The following is a 20,263-nucleotide window of genomic DNA, read 5'->3' as shown; positions in this document are numbered from 1 at the left end:
GTCCCCAGGGATTGTACTGGATGCAAACATAATTCCCCAATTGACACCTTCTTTAAATAAAATGTGTTTTGTTGTTTGGGCATGAATCCATATGCTTATTCTGGATATGAGTCATTTATCAAAAAGCCTTTGCAGACTTGTGGGGCCTCAACCCCTGCCTTTGGGGATCCTCAGGTATCACTTTCTTCATCCTCATTCACTCCGAGTCTGTGGTCAATATGACAAGATGACAGTTGTCAATGTGACAGTTCAACAGCTAAAGTAAATTTACACCAGCCATGCATTGGAAGGAAGAGTATTAGAAATGATTACACACACACACACAGGTGTGCGTGCACCCTCCCTGGCGTGGACCGGCCTACCCCAAGCAAAACAATTTAGCTTTAATAGGAAGATGTCAATTGGCGACTAAATGTTCCACAAGGACAAATCTCCTAGCCTGCCCAGATCCTGGTAAGTTCTCAGCAAGAGCACGGGCTTGGCCCACCAGGGGCCCTGAACCAGCTCACCAGATGTCTAATTAATGCCTGCTGTCAGCTGCTCAAATGTCACTGATGGAGCCTCTCTCTCCGCAGCCACTGCTATAATGACAGAGATCATGAATTGATGTCGCTGTGCTCCTGGGTCAACGTGGTGGTTGCTAAGATGACCGCCATAGACCGAACAGCCAAGCAGGTCGTCGTTTCGAGAGAGAAAGTCGTGCTCTATGACCACCTCATCCTCTGCACCGGACGGCAGTACCAGGGAAGCTCTTGAGGGCTGAGGGAAGTGGGGCGGGGGGATGGGTCACGGGGTGGCTGGGCCCACATCCCAGGGCCAAGAGTGTGCCTCCCATCTGCACATGTGACCAGAACTGAGTCCTCCTGGAAACCCCATTCCAAGAAAGCATTCTTCCCAAGGGTGAAAACCACAGCAAACTGGAGAAATGCCATCCTTGAAGCTGTGGTCCCAAAGTCGAACACTTGCCACTCACCAGAGCGGAATCCAGAAGCAGCCTGTCATGCATCTACAGGAAATTAACTTTGCCTCAACAGCCTACGGCTTCCCTGATGGCTCAGATGGTAAAGAATCCACCTGCAATGCGGGAGACGTGGGTTCAATCCCTGGGTCCAGAAGATTCCCTGGAGGAGGGAATGTCAACCCACTCCAGTATCCTTGCCTGGAAAATCTCATGGACAGAGGAGCCGGGTGGGGTGCAGTCATGGGGTTGCAAAGAGTCAGACACGACTGAGCAACTAACATTTTCAAGAGCTTAACATTTGGTGATGGTGCCAGGCTTGCAAGAAAGTATTTCAGACATGCACACCTTCTGTCACCCTTGTGCTATTGTGTGTCTTGGTTACAAAGCTCTAGGGAGTGTGGCTGGTGGCTTTCCTGGTGACCATGCTCTCCGTCTGGGTTTAATTCTCAAACCCTACTCGAGGAAAATGCTCCAGGATGTGACTGAAGCTGAGTTTGAACGTTCTCACTGCAATGCAGCAGCATTTTGTGCAGAAATAGGTCATCTCTTTGATGGAAAGAGATTTAGATGATGGAGTCTTTTTGTTACATTTCCCCCGAGGAACTGGATAGGCTCCAAGTTGGGTTTATATGGAGTTATCCACCCCCTCCACCATGTCCCACGCAAACACTGGTCATATTTTCCTGGTCCTGTCCCAGGCTACCATGGGGATTCATTCATGCTTGAGCTGGTGGTCATGGTGAGGACAGACAGCCCGGCAACGCTGAGCATCACTTATTTCGATCACTGAGCCGCAGTTACCGGTTGAGTACACCTGGGGCACTTTTGAAATAAACCCAGGCTGGGCCCTGCTCCCAGGGGCTTTGTTTTAATTATTCTGGGGTGAGTGGGACCCAGTCATCAGTATTTTTTTTTTTTTGAAGCTCCCAGTTGATTCTTTTTTTAAAAAATTAATAAACTTAATTGGAGGATAATTACTTTACAACATGTGATGGTTTTTGCCATACATCAACATGAGTCAGCCACAGGTATACGTGTATCCCCCCACCCTGAAGCCCCCTCCCACCTCCCTCCCCACCCTCTGGGTTGTCCCAGAGCACCGGCTTTGGGTGCCCTGCTTCATGCATTGAACTTACACTGATTTAAGGCTAGGTTGGAGAACTATGGACTCGAACATTCTAGAACCTCATCTTACTCTAGAGCAGCACTTCTCCAGCTGTCATATGCACAAAAATCCCCTGTGCATCTCGTTAAAATGCAGATGCCAGCAGGTGGTGGGGTGGGGACGGGTGTGGCTGAGAAACCTCAGTTCTGACTTGTTTCCAGGTGAGGCCAAGGCCGTCAAGGGAACCCCTGATGGTCCAGCTTGGATCAACCTCTGAGTGATATCTTTTCTTCCTACCTCCTCCTCCCCTTCTGCTTCTCCTTCTTCTTTTAAAGAAATCCAGTTCTCAAAGTGTAGAAAAGGATTTTTTTTTCTGGATTTTTATTTATAAAAATAAATGAGGTCCTTAAATATTCCTCTTTTTTGAACATGAAATCAGAAGAAAACACCAAGCACTTCTCTGTCCCCCGCCTCACCTCAGAGCTCCAGCTGCTCCCTGTGACCGTGGACTTGGGAAAATGTGAGAGGAGGCCCGGCCAGCTGTCCAGAGTCTGGGGCGCCTGTCCATGTGTGCCCAGCTGCCCCATGGCTTTCGTCTGTGGCACATTAAGCTCTTGCCCTTTTTACACCGGGCAACATGAAATGAAGAAGTGATCAAGAGTGTTCCAAATTAATTTTTCCAGAAGGACATGAAAATTAAAGGTACATAAGCTGATATTTTTTAAAGGCAGCTGAATTCATTGGGCACTTCCAGCTCTTATTTCTCTCCCTATTTACTTCTCTTCCAATCTCTCATGGTTTTGTCCCAATGCTGTGATTTAAAAAAAAATACTAACAAACTGATGAAAGTAAGCAAAAAGACTATATGTTATATCTGTTATAAAATATAATTGCAAACCTTAACCTCTAATCTGACTTGTAAATGGCATGGATCAGTCTAAAACATTGTGCAATATTTTTGATATCCAGATCCACCACACTTTTTTTCTTTTAATGAGAAAATCCATGCTCAGGCTACACTGTGCTGCAGTGTTTCACATGAGGAGGACTAGTCTCTACTTTCAAGCCCTGTCTCCAGGGTCAACCATTCCAAGGCATTTCCATTATTCAGTCTTCATGGGTTGCTCCCCAGAACTCGCAAAAATGTGTTTGTAGTTTTCCCCTTGATTGGTCGACTTCTGATATGAGCTATGGCCTTTCTATTTTGGAAGATGAAGATTTTTCTGGTTCACATTCAGCCCCCTCTAACCCCTCCCCCAAAGCTCATGTATGGATTGGTTATTTTGATTGCTGAGCGCACACTGGTTCTGAAAAAACTGTGTGCAAGAGCTTACAACTGTGGTCCCCGGGCCCCCTCCACGGCTCTTGGCACATCATGCAGACCAAGAGAGGCCTGCCCCCGCGCCGGGCTGTGGGTCGTCTCAAAAAGAGGAAGGACAAAAGTGTCAGCCTGAAGTCAGATGAATCAGCGTGGCCATGGGAAAACCGTGGCTGGGACTCCCCACGAGGCAGTACTCTGGGGAAGCCAGGAGGTGGGGCAAAGATGGGCAGCCAGAGGGTAAGAGCGAAAAAATAGATACAAGGGGCAACAGCAAAAGGTGTCAGGCAAATTCATACAGCTGTTAGGAGCAGTCACATCCAGCAAAGCAGAACTAACTGGAGAAATGCAAGAATCCCCGTTTCACAGATGAGGCAACTGAGGTGCCGTGAGGCTGAGGCCCAAGGTCAGACAAGACAGATTGTCCACAGTCACAGCAGGGTGGCAGATTAGGGGCTAAGGTTAGAGCCCAGGTGGTCTGGCTCCAGTTCTTTGTCCTTGCCTCTCTCTCTCCTCTCTCCCTCTTTCCGTGTCTCCTTCCCCTTCCTTCCTCCTTCCCCTTTCCTTCCTGCTCTCTCCCAAAGCTGTGGTGCAGAGGTTACCCTTGATGGCTTTTAAAAGTTTTCACAACACACAAATTCTGGAACTTAATATTTATAGCTGCTACTGCTGCTAAGTCACTTCAGTCGTGTCCGACTCTGTGCGACCCCATAGACGGCAGCCAACCAGGCTCCCCATCCCTGGGATTCTCCAGGCAAGAACACTGGAGTGGGTTGCCATTTCCTTCTCCAGTGCATGAGAGTGAAAAGTGAAAGTGAAGTCGCTCAGTCGTGTCCAACCCTCAGCGACACCATGGACTGCAGCCTTCCAGGCTCCTCTGTCCATGGGATTTTCCAGGCAAGAGTACTGGAGTGGGGTGTCATTGCCTTCTCCAATATTTATAGCTAGAGTCAGATAAATAGGTTGTTGTTGTTGTTTAAAGTTTTTTTCTTTCATTAAAAATATCTGGAGAAAAGCAACTCAGTTCTGATAAAGTGGCTTCCAGGTGTCATCAGGAACCCAGACCCTCTGTCTTTTGTTATTCTGCCTTTAGAATGTTTTTCTATCCTCAGCATCTTGTTGTGGCTGCTGTGGTTCCGGCCATTTCATGTGCAAGAGGCAGGAAGAAGGAAGGACTAGGGCAAAATGACTTTTCCCACTGCCCTCTTCCCTCCTGCTTCTACCCCATCCCTCATCAAGGATGCCTGCTTATCTCTCTTGACTTCTTAGGTCATAAGTGGGGAAATGTTCCAACTGGGCATATGTCCCAGGAATCCATTCCTAAGAAAGAAAGGGAGATAGAATAATGGGTAGGCCAGCAGCATCCCCTGCTGCCATGTTAATTAACTTGCTGGGATCAGGGTGGCCAACAGGCTCCCACCAGCAGGTGATGCTCAGTCCCGAATCACTGGAGTGGTTGGGAAGTCCCCTGCTTCTCTCCAGTCACAGTTCAGTGCCAGGTTAGTGGTGGCAGAGAACCTCTGCTTTGGGGAGCTGGTACGGATGGGCTTCTACATTGAATGGCCTCTTATTGAACTTTACTCCCTCCTTTCACTGACGACATCATATGATTTTCCCCCATATATCCTTTCTGATGTATCGAGTTCTGCTAAACTCTGTGTGAGCAACTTAATTAGTTTGGGAACTTAAAAATTCCAAGCTTAAAAAACTTAGCTTGAGTTTTGCCTGTTTTGTGACATGCCACTGTGCAAATATGAAAATACATTATCCCTTTAATTTCTAATTCTTTATAGTTTAGAAATGTGCAAAAACAACTCCACCTGCTTCGTGCACAGAAGAATTATACGAATCTTTAGGCAACAGTTACATCACAGGATTGCAGCAAACTGATTTTCATTTTTGACCTTATTTCTTTTTCCCCTCTTTTCTGTGTGTGTGTGTTTTTTTTTTCTTTCATCTGAGCACACACTATCTGGAATGATAAGTTCTTTTATAAATTGAACAGCTCTCAGTTTGCTCTTCAGCTTTGCCTTTTTCTGCCAAGGATTTTTCCTGATTTGTTAAAGCATGATTTACTAAACTGATATGCTACCCCAATTTCATTTTATCTTAACTATCAATACAATTCTTGTTGTAGTTCTGATAAAGTTTAAAACCTCTAAGGCACAGTATTCCACACTGTGCACTTTAAGTCACTCACCAAAGCCCCCAGTGGATTGCTTTATACCGGCCGCGAGTGTGATTAATACCAGAATTTTACCGTCATATTGCTAAATAAATTATATTGCTAATAAGAGATTGCCACCACAAGTTTAGTTGTGATGCATGCTGCTAAGTCGCTTCAGTCGTGTCCGACTCTGTGCGACCCATAGACGGCAGCCCAACAGGCTCCGCCGTCCCTGGGATTCTCCAGGCAAGAACACTGGAGTGGGTTGCCATTTCCATACGCACATGCTAAATTGCCTCAGTCGTGTCTGATTCTTTGTGGCACTGTGGACTGCAGCCCGCCAGACTTCTCTGTCGGTGGGGATTCTCCACGCAAGAATACCGGAGTGGGTTGCCATGCCCTTCTCCAGAGGATCTTCCCGACCCAGGGATCAAACCCACATCTCTTACATCTTCACTGGCAGGTAGGTTCTTTACCACTAGCATTGCCTGGGAAGCCCTTTAGTTGTGATAAATGACCATAGTTTCTGGCCAGCCTCCTCACAGAGAAAAGACATCCAGGTTTAAAAATTGATTCTGTTTTTTTGTTCTTTAGTCCCACTTGAAATTGAATTACATACATCACAGTCGTGTAGTCAGACTTTACTATTTCTCTTGAGGAAGGATGTACCAGCAAGTTCTCCAGATGTCATCTGGGGTTTAGTGAAGCCCCACATGCTCAGGCAACCATCCGGCATTCACATCCCCCTCATGGCCAGGGGTTGCCGGTGGTCCTCAGGGGAGGAAGAGACTCTTTGAAGCCCATGTTGGTCTCTGCAGCCAGTGAACACTTTGCCCTCTGTAGCCGTAGGAGTCTGGTCTCATACCCTTAGGCCTCAGGCCACAAGCGCGCAGGACGCTGGCTTCTCTGATAAAAGCCAGGCTGCCTGGGTGTTTCGCCATGGGTTCCAGCCTCATCATCTCCCATAATCTCCACCTGGCCGCCAAATGCTACCCAGCAGGGCAGCGAGGGGGCCACCAGGCACACTCATCTCACTCTGCCCTTTAACTTGGCTTCCATGACAGCGCCTGTCTGATTTTCATTTGAACCAAAATAATGAACAAATCAAGAGTCCACATAAAAAAAGACCCAAGTATCTGGCATTTCTTGAGAGATGATATCTGGCCAACCAGAACCCCAAGACTACCCTGGCAATGACTGGATGGAGCTGAGTCAAGGTTGAACACTGTGGCTGGGGTCCGGGCCATCCAGCTCATCACAGCATCCTGGACAATGAGGACCAGAGCCAGCCAGCATCCGTGATCATGTGGTGCTGTTCCTTTCCCTATGGCAGAGGAAAGCACCCGTCTTCACTCGTGTCTGTGTCAAAAGTCAGGGAACAGGAATTATACTGGAAGGGCTCTGCACTGAGTGGGAGAGAGAGAGGGGGCAAGGCTGGGGAGGAATACTTCTTTGAAAAAGTGAGAGAGAAGCCAATAATTTTCACAAGTAAGTGGTAGCCCACTTCCCTCATTTAGCGCCTCAACCCTCTGTGCACTTGACTTTCAATCCCTGATACAGTTGCTTCTATGCAGGTTTTTTTTTGTTTGTTTTTTGTTTTTTTACCAAAAATGGCCACATCAAATGCAGTTCTACAGACTCTTCCATGGCCCCGTCCCGCCTATGGGAGCAGGTGGATCCTGGTTTCCCTTCCCTTGACCCTGGCCAGACCTTCATGATGAGCCATGATTTGTTCATGATGAGCTCCGTGACTGAACCTGGCAGGAGAGCCCCTGCTGGACTCCTCAGGACCAGGTTAAAGAAGACTGTGAGCCCTCTGGACTGCTGACCTCTCCCAGGACGTGTGCCCTGGAACCCAGCCACCCAGTCGTGAGGGACCTCAAGCCACACGGTGTTCATGTGGCATCACGTCCCCTGCCCCAGCTGGGACCAACCTCTAGACACAGGCTGATAATGATTTGTCATCTGTTTAAACACCCACCCTATCTTCTTGGGGAAAGAAAAAGGCTTGAATTCATCTCCAGGTGATTCCAGCCCCTGGCCGTCAAGTCTGTACCCTCAGCATTCAGGTCTTCCCAGCTGAGCTCTCCGAAAAGACCTACTGTCCCCCACCTTGGCCCTGTCTGCATGGCTGACCTCCAGAACCTGGGAGCCTCCTAACGGTTTCTCATGACCGAGCTTCGGAATAATTTGTTATGCAGCATCAAGATGACCAGGGCAGTTCCTTTTGAGAATTAGCTCCAAGTGGCCACTTCACCCATCTGGTTTTTGTTTTGTTTTGTTGTTTTTTAAATTACAACCTGATTCTATCTGGAGATGGAAAAAGGCACACCTGTACTGGGCATTGCTTTCTTTATGTGAGTCAATGAATTAATTACTGTTTGAACGCTTCACCTGTTACCACCGAAATAAGCATCTTTCTGTAATGCACCTCAGGTCCCATGCCCGACGGAGGTGGATATTAGCCTCCATCCGACCAACAGAGAGGTTTCAAACAGCTGCCTGCGGCGGTACACCGGCCCAATTCCCTGCAATCATTTCACCCTCAACGATGAGGAGGATTGCCTGAGGGCCCTGGCCTGGATCAAGAACAACTCCATCACGGCCGAAGGTAAGGATGCTGGTTCCCGTGCATCTTTTCAGAACAGCGTTTTCTTTCCATAATGAGTCTTATTCTTCTTCTAGTTCCAGTGTATAATTAGTGCCTAATTAATTCCAACCAAATCATTCATCTGTCATGCTTTGTTTTCCAGATTAATTTACAACTTGTTGTCATTTTTGGATACCCAGCATGTTTGCCGGGGGAAAGAAAAGGGCTGGAGATAGTTTAATTATCTATAATTATTTTATTACACGAAATGAATATCCGAAGAGCAAAGCATGGCTAAAATCATTAACTAATTAAAGAATAATTTAATAAGAAAACATGTTTAGCAATTATATGGAAAATATGTCTCCTTTTGTGAGGCTGAAAAGACCTCGGAAGAAAAAGAAAGGTCTGAGTCGTAAGGGCTCTTTTCTCTCGCCACCCATTGTTCTCCATCGTGGTTGCCCGCACAGTCGTTCCCACAGACGCTCACAGTCGAGTCGCCTGCCACTTTTTGCATCCAAAAGAGAGGGGAAAGCATTTGTACAAATGCCTCTGCCACTCAGAAGCGTCGTCTTAAGTGTCTTCCTCTCTCCCACTTGGGTTCATGGAAATTGTTCGACTAATAGAATAACCAGAACAGGGCCTCGCTGCCGGTTTGTCTTGAAACCCGGGAGTCTACTTTTAGAGGTGACTTTCTGCAGCCTCCTCATTTTACTGAAAGCACAGAGAAGATCAGGGCCTTGGTCAGGTTATAAACTACCTGCAATGGGCTGGTCTTCTAATCCAGCCTTCAACTCAGTCCAGGGATAGAAGGATCACTAAGTGACAGGAGTATGGGGAATCAGTATATATCCAATCAAATATATTAATCTATGTAATGTATTTATTTAAATATAATTTCATCATGTTAGTATTATAATTAATGTTAGTTATTATGACTAATTAGAACCCACCTGCCAGTGCAGGAGATGTAAGTGATGCAGGTTTGATCCCTGGGTCGGTAAGATCCCCTGGAGGAGGGCATGGCAACCCACTCCAGTATTCTTGCCTGGAAAATCCCATGGGCAGAGGAGCCTGATGGGCTACAGTCCATGGGGGTCGCAAAGAGTCAGACACGACTGAACACCTTAGCACAGCACATTGTAATTAATGTTAGTTGTTATAATCAATGTTAGTTATTATAATTAATATATTAAATTATATACTTTCTTCTAATTTTTAGTGGAACTTTTTGGTTAACTCTCAAGTTCCTACACTTATTTCATTACAAATAAAGAAATAGATATCAAAGAACATTCAATACATTACTGAATTCAATTTTTTAATACTTATAGGTTATTTGAATCAAAATTTATACGTGAGATTGGCCTGTTTTCTCCTTTATGCTCGACTTGTCAAGTTTTGGAATTGAGGGTATGCCAGTTTCACAAAATGTTTTGGGGAAGCTTTCCACATTTTTCTGGGGTCAGAAATACTTTGCATCTAAAAATTAGACAGGAATAACCCATAAAACCAACTGGGGGTCTGGAACCTTTGGGCAGGTGTGGGAGATACATATATATACACACATATGCTGCTAAGTCGCTTCAGTCGTGTCTGACTCTATGCGACCCCATAGACGGCAGCCCACCAGGCTCCCTCATCCCTGGGATTCTCCAGGCAAGAACACTGGAGTGGGTTGCCATTTCCTTCTCCAGTGCATGAAAGTGAAAAGTGAAAGTGAAGTCGATCAGTCATATCCGACTCTTAGCAACCCCATGGACTGCAGCCCACCAGGCTCCTCCGTTCATGGGATTTTCCAGGCAAGAGTACTGGAGTGGGGTGCCATCACCTTCTCCAACACACATATATATAATTACATATATATAGCTGTATACTGGGAACCCAGATTAAAACTTGATGAAGTATTTTAATATTTGCATTAACACTTGGTATTATTTTCAGTTTGGATCTGTATGTATTTAAACCTGTTTCAATATTTTAGTTGTTCTTTAATCACTGCCCTATGACCTAAGTACACTTAGGGAATCAGTGACTTTTACCATAAAGGGCCAGACAGTAAAAATTTTAGACTTTGCAGGGCATATGGTCTCTGTTCGAACTACCCAACTCTGCTGCTGTAGCGAGATAGTAGCCACTGACAATGTGTCAGTGAATGAGCATGACTGTTTTGGAACACTGTTTATTGGAACACAGTCATGTTCCAATAAAACTTTATTTACAAAAATAGGTGAATCAGAGTTTTCAGAACCCTTCCTTTATCCATACGATCTGTGACATCGTTGTCTTTGTTGTTTAGTCGCTCAGTCACATTCAACTCTTTGCGACAACATGGACTATAGCCTGCCAGGCTCCTCTGTCCATGGGAATTCTCTAGGCAAGAATACTGGAGTGGGTAGCCATTCCCTTCTCCGGGGATCTTCTGACCCAGGGATCAACCCAGGTTTCCTGCACTGCAGTCAGATTCTTCAACAGTTGAGCCACCAGGGACCCATTTCATCAAGTCCAGACCTCAAAATGTAACTTAAACTTGCTGAAAACACAAAAACCAGTGGTTCAATACAAAATATGATTATGTCTTAGGAATGTGCTCAGTCCTATTACAATGTAATATTTTAATCAACTGTTGGCTGTTTTGAGAGTTAGGATTCAGGAATCTTTTGACCAAGAAAAGGGCCTTTGCATGTGGCAATGCAAGTTATTTTTGTTTTTTTTTAGTTTCTTTCTACTCTGTAGACCTATTAAGCCTTCTTTTTGGCCATATTGCCCTGTCAGTGACCACCAGTTGAACAGGAATGGTGATTGTGGACTTTCTTGTCTCATTCCTATTTTAGGTGGAAAAGTTTCCACATCACTTTCATCTATAAGTATGCCTTTTAGATGTTTCTAGTTTTTAGTTCAGTTTAGTCGCTCAGTTGTGTCCAACTCTTTGCCACCCTATGAATCACAGCACGCCAGGCCTCCCTGTCCATCACCAATTCCTGGAGTTCACTCAGACTCACGTCCATCGAGTCAGTGATGCCATCCAGCCATCTCATCCTCTGTCGTCCCCTTCTCCTCCTGCCCCCAATCCCTCCCAGCATCAGAATCTTTTCCAATGAGTCAACTCTGCATGAGGTGGCCAAAGTACTGGAGTTTCAGCTTTAGCATCAGTCCTTCCAAAGAAATCCCAGGGCTGATCTCCTTCAGAATGGACTGGTTGGATCTCCTTGCAGTCCAACAAATAAATGCTGAATTTTATTAAATGCTTTTTTCTGCATTTATTGAGGTGATAAATAATTTTTTCTCCTTTCTCTGTTAATTTGCTGAGTTACCTTAATTGATTTTTTTTCCACTTAAAAGTATCTTTTTTTAAATTTTATTTTATTTTTAAACTTTACATAATTGTATTAGCTTTGCCAAATATCAAAATGAATCCATCACAGGTATACATGTGCTCCCCATCCTGAACCCTCCTCCCTCCTCCCTCCTCCCTCCCCATACCATCCCTCTGGGTCGTCCCAGTGCACTAGCCCCAAGCATCCAGTATCGTGCATTGAACCTGGACTGGCATCTCGTTTCATACATGATATTTTACATGTTTCAATGCCATTCTCCCAAATCTTCCCACCCTCTCCCTCTCCCACAGAGTCCATAACTTAATTGATTTTTGAATGCTGAACTAACTTTGCATCTTGGAATAATTCTTACTGGGTCGAGATGAAAATTCATATATCCTTATTCCTGGAATCAGAATGCTAACATATTTAGAAGAATTTCTATGCCTGTGTTCATGAGGGGTACTGGTGTACAATATTCTATAATGCAAGTTCTTAACTCTGAATGCTTATGGCAGAGTACTTAGAAATTCCAAAGCAAAAAGTTCTTAGCTTTCAAATGGGGGAGGAGCATCCATGCTATCGCATTGCCTTAACTAGTGGTCAAAGATGGTGACATTCTGGTACCCACTTAGAGGGAAATAAATGGGTTTGCAAGATTTAAGAATGTCTCCTATTAGCCATTGCATAAAGCCCATTCATACCTGTTTTTGTCTACGAATGAACAGGTTAGGAAGTTGGTAGACATTAGCTTCCTATCTTAAAAGTAGGCTGCTTTCCAGGTCCATTGCTTAACAATACTCCTGGGGCATCTCCCAAGTGGGTCGTCTAAACAGTCAGAGGCCCGGCCCAGGCTCTGGAAGGCATCTGAGAAACCGATCCAGCCAAGTTCATTCAACTTACGCTAGTGACCCTTTTCAGAGGACTCTAAGAGAAGTTGGGAAGAAAAACGTTAACCCCCTGCCTTGAGGAAGCTCTTTCTCTTTGTTGTTTTTCCATAATTAGAGCCCTATTCAGATGAATTCAATTAGTCCCATTCCAGATATCTTCCTCACATGGGCTGCTGTGAGGAGCAAACGAGATTAATAAGCTATTTCACGTCCAACTCAGGGTCATGTCTCTTACATGGTAAGAGTTCAGTCATATAACCACCACTACTGCTGTGCGATGGGGTTGTTGCTGTGCACGAAGGTTCCCCGGGTGTACATCTCAGCCCCTGCCGTCCTACCGATAGTGCAGTCTAGCACAGTCTCTACACAAAAGATAGGGATCCGTGTACACCAGGCAACTGTCTGGTTGTAGAGGGGCACCATGGCCTTCATGGGAGCCCAGGAGAATGTGAAGTTTGGAGACAGCTTCCCCAAGGAGGGAGGATTTGGCTCAGCCTTAAAGGAGGGCAGGATAAGCAAAGGAAGAGAGAGGTTGGGGACGTCTGACTTGTATCCAAAACCCATGGCCCAACAACTGGGGTCGGGCAGACTCTGTGAAGGGCAGCAATGAGATGGGCAAGTGGAGGGGTGAGGGGGAACTTAAGTGTCCAGCTCGGTCCAGGTTTAACTGGTTGCTTTTTAGAGGTTGGGGTCCCAAGGGTGATGCTGTGCATGCAACAGCACTGCAGAACCCTCATCTCTGGTGTTCACGGCAGGGTGAATTGGGGTTGGAGGTGGGGGCCACCATGCTGGCGGGGTAGGGCTGGAAGCAGCCACCTTTGATCCATTTGGTGGTCCTGTTGGCACAAGACCACATCTAGCTTATTTCCACATGAGTAATGGGCTGATGGCATTTGAAGCAGGAAACTAGAAGTTGGCACTCCATGAAATGGAGGAGCAGAGTTTTGTTCCCGCATCCATTACTGTCACTCCGCCTGTCAGCTCTTGGTCCCTAATTATGCCAGAAAGAATGTGGACGTTTTTCATCAGAGTTAGCTTTTGCTCCCTCGTGCTAATTCTCCTTTTTCTCGGTAATTCAGGGTGGGGTTGGAGGGAGGCGGGCACCGAGGATAGGGCGCTTCGGCCAAGACCGTGAGAAAAAAATCTCCTGTGTCTCATGGGTGGGGATTGAGTCAAATGTCCACCCAAGAATCATAGCCTGAATCCTGGGACAGTCCAGGACCAACTTGAAGCCCAGGGACTCAAGAAGAGGGGCTTGTTCTGAGGATGGTGGAGAGATTGTTCTAGAAGGACAGATGGATTCTAGGTAGCAGAAACAATGAATTTTTTTTTTTTTAACTAAGAGGAAGTTAACTTTCCTCTGAATTTCTGCTCTTTGGAAATGCACAAACATCTCCCCTAAAGTATCACCAGTCTCCCCCCTCCAACCCCCGTTCTGTTTTATCATACCTCCCTCTGCTTCCAAAGGAGAAACAGTTGTTCTGTGATGGAATGAGTCCAGTCTGAAGGAAATTGTTTTGGGGGCTCTGGAGTTGGATGGGTTTATAGATGTAAATTATCCTAAACTATTAGAACTGCTCCAGCATCCTGGCGAAGAGCTGACATCACTGGCTTTCAACAGCAAACAAAACCTGGAGGGTTTAGCTGGCGGGGCGGGGGTTCAGATAGAACCCAGCAACCTAATACATTATAACAGTTTATGGCATTAATTGAAACTAATTGAAATTCAACTGCTATTACCTCTGTACTTTCCATGAAAATGAAAAGTAGGATGAAAGTAAAGTACAAAAAAATCCACCGCCTTAATGGCCCGAAATGGATCAATTATTTTCATCTTTAGCTAAATACAGTTTACTGCCTTATTAAAAGCATGTTTGTAAGAAAAGTATAACATTAAAATTCCAGTGCATGAATCACAGAACAAAGCCCTTGTTATGCTATATCTAATATATTCTTCCTTTTTCATTTGGCAGAGCAACATGGGACAGGTCAGGCTTGGGTCATGGAAATCTTATGCTTTAACTTATGAAAAATAAAAAGCGTATTCTCTGGTCTATTCACAGATATAAAATGTTTTTTAAAGTGAGTGTTTTTTTCATAATTTATAAATATTCTTTGATATCTATGAAAATTCTTTCATTATCTAGTTATTTCCAGAAGTTAATTATACAGATAAAATGCCAGTTAGAGGGGTTTTTTTAGGAATGTGTTATATCAGTTCAGTTCAGTAGCTCAGTCATGTCTGACTCTTTGTGACCCCATGGACTGTAGCATGCCAGGTTTCCCTGTCCATCACCAACTCTAGGAGCTTGCTCAAACTCATATCCATCAAGTTAGTGATGCCATCCAACCATCTCATCTTCTGTCGTCTCCTTCTCCTCCCATCTTCAGTCTTTCCTAGCATCAAGGTCTTTTCCAATGAGTCAGTTCTTCACATCAGGTGGCCAAAGTATTGGAGTTTCAGCTTCAGCATCAGTCCTTCCAGTGAATATTCAGGACTGATTTCTTTCAGGATGGACTGATTTGATCTCCTTGCAGTCCAAGGGACCCTCAAGAGTCTTCTCCAACACGACAGTAGTCAAATATATATATATATATATATATATTTAAAATACAGGTATTTAGAACAAGTTTTTTTTTTTCTAATTTTATTTTATTTTTAAACTTTACATAATTGTATTAGTTTTGCCAAATATCAAAATGAATCCGCCACAGGTATACATGTGTTCCCCATCCCGAACCCTCCTCCCTCCTCCCTCCCCATACCATCCCTCTGGGCCGTCCCAGTGCACCAGCCCCAAGCATCCAGCATCGTGCATCGAATCTGGACTGGCAACTCGTTTCCTACATGATATTTTACATGTTTCAATGCCACTCTCCTAAATCTTCCCACCCTCTCCCTCTCCCACAGAGTCCATAAGACTGTTCTATACATCAGTGTCTCTTTTGCTCTCGTACACCGGGTTATTGTTACCATCTTTCTAAATTCCATATATATGCGTTAGTATACTGTATTTATGTTTTTCCTTCTGGCTTACTTCACTCTGTATAATAGGCTCCAGTTTCATCCACCTCATTAGAACTGATTCAAATGTTATATCCATCTGCAAATACAGTGTAGTGGTATGAGCATGCATGCGTGCTAATTTGCTTCAGTTGTGGCTGACTCTTTGCGACCCCACAGACTATAACCCACCAGACTTCTCTGTCCATGGGATTCTCCAGGCAAGAATGCTGGAGTGGGTTGCCATGCCCTCCTGGTTCTCAAATCAGACCTGGCAGGTCTGAATCCTGCTGAACCATCTACGACTGTGTGACCTGGAGCCTGTCACTTAACCTCTCTGTGCTCAGTTTTCTAGAGAGCGTAAACTTTTCTTCTGGGTCTGTTCTGGTCATAATCATTCTGTTTCTTTTGATGTGGAAAAGGAACTATAATTCTTCATCAAAATACAATGGAATATGTAAATATACATGGATAGAAGTCATTTCAAGTACAGAAATTAATGTGTAACTCTTGTTTCCTCTGGTCTTAAAAATACAATTACTACAAAGAAAAATTCTTATTAATATTTGTGTGCATAATTCCTAAATTTATTTCCTGTCCTCTTGAGAGGTGATTTCCTGGCCAGAACGTCAGATCAGAAATTCCTTCCCTGTTCTTCTTTCCAAGGGATGATTTTCTTCCTCCCATCTCTGTATCTTGGGTGTATTTACCTTGTTTTGCTGGTCACACAATCAGAGTTGCTCATGTATTCATTTACAGCGTCAAACAAGAGAGTAGCAAAAACATCACCTCTCCATTCATGGCAACATTTCAAACAGCAGGTCTTAGTGCTTTTTCAGCCTCAGATGGAGAAGTGACAGCTCACTGGAGTGGTGATTGGAGTCACCATGTCCCCTCCTCCTCCCCAGCTGGGCTGTCACCGCCGCGGGAAGCCCCTCTTACCTTTGGAAGCTCCCTTGCACATTCAGTCCCAAAGGTCACTGCAGGTGGGCATGAGAGAGAGACGGTGCTGTTTCCAGCCAACTTTAATTACAGGGGCTTTCCAGGGTTGTCTTCTTTTTTTTTCTTTTTTTACTACCCCTCTGTCCCCCTTACCCCGCCTCCTGATTCAGCTCTGTAATCTCCCTAATGCATAATTTATCCCCTAAAAGGGACAACAGAGATCAGCCTCCCATGAAAACCGCTGCAGTTCTATTCCATCACCCTTCCTTGAAAATCAACCCAGTCTGTTCTAACTGTCGGTTACCATTTGCCGTTTCCAAGTAGGACCGCCTGCCATTTCTCCTCTGTCAGCCATCAAATGAAGTGCAGAGACTGGTTGTTTCTTATCTATTAAATAAACTGAGCTGCAAAGAAGACAATGAACAGATCTCTTAGCATACAGCTGATATCCAGGGGGACATCCTAAGCTTTTCCACTCTGTTTCTTCCGTACCTGCAGGGGCACTTCCAAAGAACATACACGAATGCATCTCCTTCTAAATATTTGCAAACACTCTGTGAGTTACACAGCACTGAAGTGGTAGAACTTCATGAGCTGGATGAATCTTTAATGACCTGGAGTTGTCTGACCTCTGAAGCCCACTGTAGATGACAGATGCTGCGGGTACCACATACCCTGGGGCTGCTTCCCACACCACCCCAACAGCCATCAGGGTGTTCTGCACCAGGGGGACCCCAGCCACCCCACCTGGCCCCCTCAGGCTCGGACACACTGGCAGACTCAGTGTAGCCCTTACAAAGTCGTTTTCACTGCTATTATTTATGGCCCAGTTTCCCCAGCCCCTCTCCCACCCCACAACCACTTTCTTTCACCTACATTTGTTTGTTTATTTGGCCGCGCCATGAGGCATGAGGGCTTCCCAGGTGGCGCTAGTGGTAAAGGACCTGCCTGCCAATGCAGGAGGCGTAAAAGACAAGATCCCCTGGAGGGTGGCATGGCAACCCACTCCAGTATTCTTGCTTGGAGAATCCCATGGACAGAGGAGTCCACGGGGTCACAAAGAGTCGAACACGACAGAAGAGACTTAGCACACACGCATGCATGCAGCATAATTTCCTCTACCAGGCGTAGAACCCGCACTCCCTGCTATATAAGCAGAGTCTTAACCACTGAACTTCCAGGCAAGTCCCTCATTCACCTACTTTTAAACCCTTTCTTCCTTCTAACTCAGCCAGAGATGATACAATCTATTTCACTCCACCCCCTCTCTTTCTTTCTCCAGTTGTTTCCCCCTCCATCTTCCCTCCCTGATTCAGCCCCAGATCCACCCAACAGTCCGCAGCACGGTAGTCACATGAGGGGCTCACCTCCCTGGAAAATATCCTTGGTCCTGGGTTTCAATGAGAACCAGCACACTAGGAGAGTTACCCTATACTGTTGTGCTGGAGGCACACACAATTTGGGTTACATTTAGAACTGGGTAGGATTTTGTGGGCTGGAAGAGAAACCCAGTAGCCAGATCTAACATGTTTCTGTCTTACAGATCTCAAGTGTACAATCCATCCTCTGGCTGGTTCAGTCTTTCTTGTGTTGCCAACTTCGTAGTGAACAGCAAGTAGAAGGGCATAGTAGGAAAACCTGGCCAGAGTGAGGGTGTCCCGCAGTAAACATTGAGAGGACCCAAAAGGAACGCTTAGTTAGTCTCGGGTCAGCAAGCTGATAAAGCCTAAACATTCTTCCGTACATCTGTCTAGGAAGCATATTGTCCTACCCGTTGTAGAGAGGCTCTGTGTGAAGCCCCAGGGTGGGCAGGGTGAGCCTGAAGTCCACCCATCACTTACCCATCACTGGGGAAGTGATGGCAAGGAAGGCAGGTAGAGACAATCTTTGATCCTTGGAAGCCTCACCTGGCTGGAGGCTGGATCCTCTACTGGGGCCCAGACACGATCACAGCCACAGCCCAGCCCAGGGGGGCTTTAAGAGCTCTAGTTCCAGGACTTCTCTGGTGGTCCTGTGTTGGGACTCCTAGTTTTCCACTGCAAGGAGTATAGGTTCAATCCTTTGTCCAGGAACTAAGAGCCTACATGCCATGTGGCATGGCCAAAAAAGGAAAAAGAAATAAGTAGTTTTAAAAAAGTTCTAGTTCCACCTCATCCATGCAAGTAAAATTATGCTGATAAATACAAGCAGTCATATTTTTTACCTAAACTGATTTGTCCTGAAATGAATACATTAACAATCAAACTCTTTATCTTCTGGGTTTTTTTCCTGGGGATGCCCCAAAATATAAGACTTTGCTTCTCCTATGAATTGTCTTCATACTTATATTTTTACTTTTAGCTTATGAAAAAGTTACAGGCATTTGCCTGAAGCCAATGTTATTGATAACAATTCTGTTATTGTTACTGACAGTAATAATAATAAGGGCTTGTGTATTAAAAATGCCTACCTTGGGCCTGATATATCAGAGTCGTGAGATAAACAGGAATTGAATCTAAAAATTTTTTGCAAAGTAAAAGTTGGAAATGATGCAGAAATAAGTCACAACTGCACGAAGATAATGGAAAGAATAATCCCCTCCCCGCCTCCCACCCTGGAGTAGGAATGCTTAAAAGCTGAAGGACTGAACTGGCAAAGAATAATAGGCTGACTTCATAACATCGGGTTTTGTGATATTCATGGAGGGATGTGATTTGACCTGTGACTTGTTATTTAGGTAGCAGAAAATTCTAATGGGATTCTACTGTTCTGTGGGATGGGACAATGTAAGTAAATGATCAGTAAAACATGTTTAGATGAAAATTCTGGATGACATCACATAGGCCTCACGTAGGCATAGGCACACAGAGTACTGTGCCCAGAGTAACAATGATTTTGGAATGTTATTCAATGAATACACACACACACACATCCCTGCTGTGGACAGAGCGTGCTTCACCCCCTTGGGCGAGGGTGTGGCCACTTGACTTGCTTTGGTCAAGAGAACGTTAGTGGCTGTTGCCAGGAGAGCCTTGGAAAGTGCCTGAGCAGTCATGCCTGCCCTCCTGCACAGCTCCCAAAAGAGAATATGCCTCAGGTTGCTATTGGTCCAAAGAGGCTGAGAGAGGTATGGTGGTACCGACTTGACACCAACCATAGCTTGGAGCCGTAGCAGCCAGCATTTGTCAGCCTGCAGACCTGTGAGCTGACCTACCACAGGCTTATTGGTTTTCTGGCATTGAGTTTGAGGGTAGCTTGTTACACAGTATTATTGTGACAATAGCTGACAGTTACAATAACCAAAGTCTCATGTTTGGGGAGGTGTTTCAAATTACATTAAAAGACAAACCAAAAGATAACTATTTAGAAGTTAGCATATATATATATATATAGAGAGAGAGAGAGAGAGATCTAATTTAAGTATGAGAGGTTTTATGAAAAGTATTATCTTTTGAAGTCCTCAGACTCTCCAACTGCCTACAATCTGTGGGCAACCCTGGCTAAACATACAGCTCTCTAATGACCCCAGCAGCCTGGCATTGCTATATATAGCCTGTGAGCCTATAATGAAAAAGCAGAATAGTTGCTAAAAGCCCACATGAAGGAGAAACTGCAAAAATAATGAAACTCTGAGTTGCATGGGGCCTAAACGCTTAACCTGTTTCACGGAAAGTGAATGCTGTTTTCACATGCATATTTGAAAGAAGGGACAGAGGACCTCAAATTTGGACAATGTGAGGTTCAAGTTTTGGCTCTCCTGGCGGGCTACTCCTTTGTCGTGTCAAACCTCCAGGAGTCACGTTTTGCAGCAGGTGGGTACCTCAATAATTTAAACAAAATGTTGGCTCTTTCAGCCAAGGGAAATGCAGCTTATTCAGGAATGTCACACTAGTGAGTCTGAACGGGGAGGCGATCAGAGCCCCCAGATCAGAATGTCCTAGGGAAGGCGGGGAGGAGGGGCCCTGCCCCTGGCTTCTGTCCCCCTTGGTC

At 45.2% G+C, this 20,263-nt stretch overlaps 1 protein-coding gene across 1 annotated transcript in view; it reads left to right on the top strand.

Annotated features, from left to right (window-relative positions):
* The window catches only part of CFAP61 (cilia and flagella associated protein 61), a 247,955-nt gene that overhangs the window by 167,831 nt on the left and 59,861 nt on the right, over nt 1-20,263 (top strand). Inside the window, 2 exon segments of the mRNA XM_086333756.1 lie at nt 576-768; nt 7,988-8,162. Coding sequence (XP_086189882.1) covers nt 576-768; nt 7,988-8,162 — 368 coding nt within the window.

The sequence above is a fragment of the Bos grunniens genome, chromosome 13 (genome assembly GCF_055505025.1).
Source record: "Bos grunniens cultivar Pamir isolate PY7600 chromosome 13, Bosgru_T2T1.0, whole genome shotgun sequence".
Classification (NCBI taxonomy): Eukaryota; Metazoa; Chordata; class Mammalia; order Artiodactyla; family Bovidae; genus Bos; species Bos grunniens.
The sequence above is the reverse complement of the archived record's forward strand: the minus strand, read 5'-3'. Positions and strand labels throughout refer to the sequence as shown.